This window comes from Penaeus vannamei, unplaced genomic scaffold (genome assembly GCF_042767895.1).
Source record: "Penaeus vannamei isolate JL-2024 unplaced genomic scaffold, ASM4276789v1 unanchor39, whole genome shotgun sequence".
Lineage (NCBI taxonomy): Eukaryota > Metazoa > Arthropoda > Malacostraca > Decapoda > Penaeidae > Penaeus > Penaeus vannamei.
Window position 1 is genome coordinate 105,001 of NW_027213043.1, and position 2,500 is coordinate 107,500.

The 2,500-nt window shown below is 37.8% G+C and overlaps 2 protein-coding genes across 2 annotated transcripts in view; both read left to right on the forward strand.

The window, feature by feature from the left end:
* The window catches only part of LOC138860866 (clumping factor A-like), a 2,281-nt gene extending 23 nt beyond the window's left edge, over positions 1 to 2,258 (forward strand). Inside the window, exons 1-2 of the mRNA XM_070119308.1 lie at positions 1 to 99; positions 1,856 to 2,258. The exon at positions 1 to 99 is cut by the window's left edge and continues 23 nt beyond it. Coding sequence (XP_069975409.1) covers positions 1 to 99; positions 1,856 to 2,258 — 502 coding nt within the window. The remainder of the gene's footprint in view (positions 100 to 1,855) is intronic.
* A 26-nt stretch (positions 2,259 to 2,284) lies between these two features.
* The window catches only part of LOC138860867 (clumping factor A-like), a 1,197-nt gene continuing 981 nt past the window's right edge, over positions 2,285 to 2,500 (forward strand). Inside the window, exon 1 of the mRNA XM_070119309.1 lies at positions 2,285 to 2,500. This exon is cut by the window's right edge and continues 981 nt beyond it. Coding sequence (XP_069975410.1) covers positions 2,285 to 2,500 — 216 coding nt within the window.

A 2,500-nucleotide genomic window follows, 5' to 3' on the forward strand; every position in this document is an offset into this window, starting at 1 on the left:
CGTTCCCGAAGACTCGACACGTTTATTCAGCTCAAAGTTCAGGAAATACCTCGATTTGAGACCCTCATTAGCTGTCCGAATAGCAGAACACAACCGACCGTGCGAATAAGAGAGCGCGTCGTCTTGTAGCCAGATCCCTTTTCCGAAGCCTTGAACCGGTAATTGTCTCGAGAATCAGGTGTTTCGGAGCTTCGGAATCCCGGATGGAATTTCGAATCGGGCAGAAGTTGTGTCAAGGGTTGATCGCCATACTCGGCAGGTAGCGTTTGAGTGTGGAAGGAATTTGATTATTTTTTTCTATTTCAAATTTGTTGACCTCTTTATGATATTACTTTTGTGTTTTCTGTAACTAATGGTTGTTTTTTTTCTTGCTATTTACCCACCTGCTTATTTCTGAATTTATTTATTTATCTGTATGGTAGATGGCCGATAGATATAGTTTATAGCGTATATATTCACAATAAACATACGCTTATATAGTAAACCTAAATAAAGGAATAATAATTATTACGGAAATTACATATAGAACAAACAACAAAAACAAGAACAAACGATCCAACAAAAGCAACAACAACAAACCACACACACACACACAGACACCGACAAACCACAAACGAACCTTAGTGCAGTTTTCGCGACTTCGCCAAAGTAGACCCAGAGATCGCGTGCAATGGAGGGGTGGGGAGGGAGGAGGGAGGAGGGAGGGAAGGAGGGGAGGGAGGGAGGGAAGGAGGGGAGGGAGGGAGGGAGGGGAAAGGGAGAGGAGAGTTCGTGAAGGTGTGGGGAGGAGGGAGGGAGGGAAGGAAGGGAGGGAGGGGAGAGGGGAGTTCGTGAAGGTTTGGGGAGGGAGGAGGGAAGGAGGGAGGGAGGGGAGGGAGGGGGAGAGGGGAGTTCATGAAGGTAAATAAACCCTTGCAGAGTTCTTTTTCCCAGTCCGGAATTGCTCCTCTAAGACCCACGAATTCGTCCCTGGGGTGTGGGGGGGGGGTTAAGTAGCCCCTGTGGGAACCCTGGGGCTGAGGTGGGTAGAAAGTGTGCTATTTTGGTTTTAAGATTATTTATTTGTTTATCATTATCAATCATCATCATTGTCATTATCATTTATTATTATTATTATTATTATTATTATCATTATTATTATTATCATTATCATTATTATTTTTCAATTTCATTTTTATTATTAATCATTATCATCATCATTATTTATTATCTTTTATCATCATCATCATTATTTATTATTTTTTATCATCATCATCATTATTTATTATTTTTTATCATCATCATTATTATTTATTATTTTTTATCATCATCATTATTTATTATTTTTTATCATCATCATCATTATTTATTATTTTTTATCATCATCATCATTTTTTATCATTATCCTTATTATTATTATTAATGGTTGTTGCCAATATTGCTTATTTTCCCCTATTGCTCTTCGAAAAATTCAACTCTTTTCATGATGTAAGTTTCAGAAGATAATAATAATAATAATAATAATAATAATAATAATTTTAGAATTGAAAGTTTGATGATGTTAATCGCTACTCCTGTTGTATTTATTTACAGAGTAATATTTATTGACATCCTCGTTACTGTTGCTGTTATTATCATCATCACTGTCATTATTTACACACGTCATTCCTTATACATTCCTTCACTTAGGAAGTTGTATAAGCTGAGAAACAGGTAACAGGTAATATAAATATATATTTATATATATATATATATAAATATATATTTGTATATATATATATATATATATATAAATATATATAAATATATATGAAGAGAAACAAAGAGAAATTAGGTCAGTGGATAATACGTTATTAGTGAAGTTACCCCGTAATAGTGACAGTGATAGTGAGGTAGAAGATAGTGATGGTGAATCAGAGGTTAGTGCGAAGAGTGACAGTGATAGTGAGGTGGAAGATAGTGATGGTGAATCAGAGGTTAGTGCGAAGAGTGACAGTGATAGTGAGGTGGAAGATAGTGATGGTGAATCAGAGGTTAGTGCGAAGAGTGACAGTGATAGTGAGGTAGAAGATAGTGATGGTGAATCAGAGGTTAGTGCGAAGAGTGACAGTGATAGTGAGGTGGAAGATAGTGATGGTGAATCAGAGGTTAGTGCGAAGAGTGACAGTGATAGTGAGGTGGAAGATAGTGATGGTGAATCAGAGGTTAGTGCGAAGAGTGACAGTGATAGTGAGGTGGAAGATAGTGATGGTGAATCAGAGGTTAGTGCAGAAGAGTGACAGTGATAGTGAGGTAGAAGATAGTGATGGTGAATCAGAGGTTAGTGCGAAGAGTGACAGTGATAGTGAGGTGGAAGATAGTGATGGTGAATCAGAGGTTAGTGCGAAGAGTGACAGTGATAGTGAGGTGGAAGATAGTGATGGTGAATCAGAGGTTAGTGCGAAGAGTGACAGTGATAGTGAGGTTGGAAGATAGTGATGGTGAATCAGAGGTTAGTGCGAAGAGTGACAGTGATAGTGAG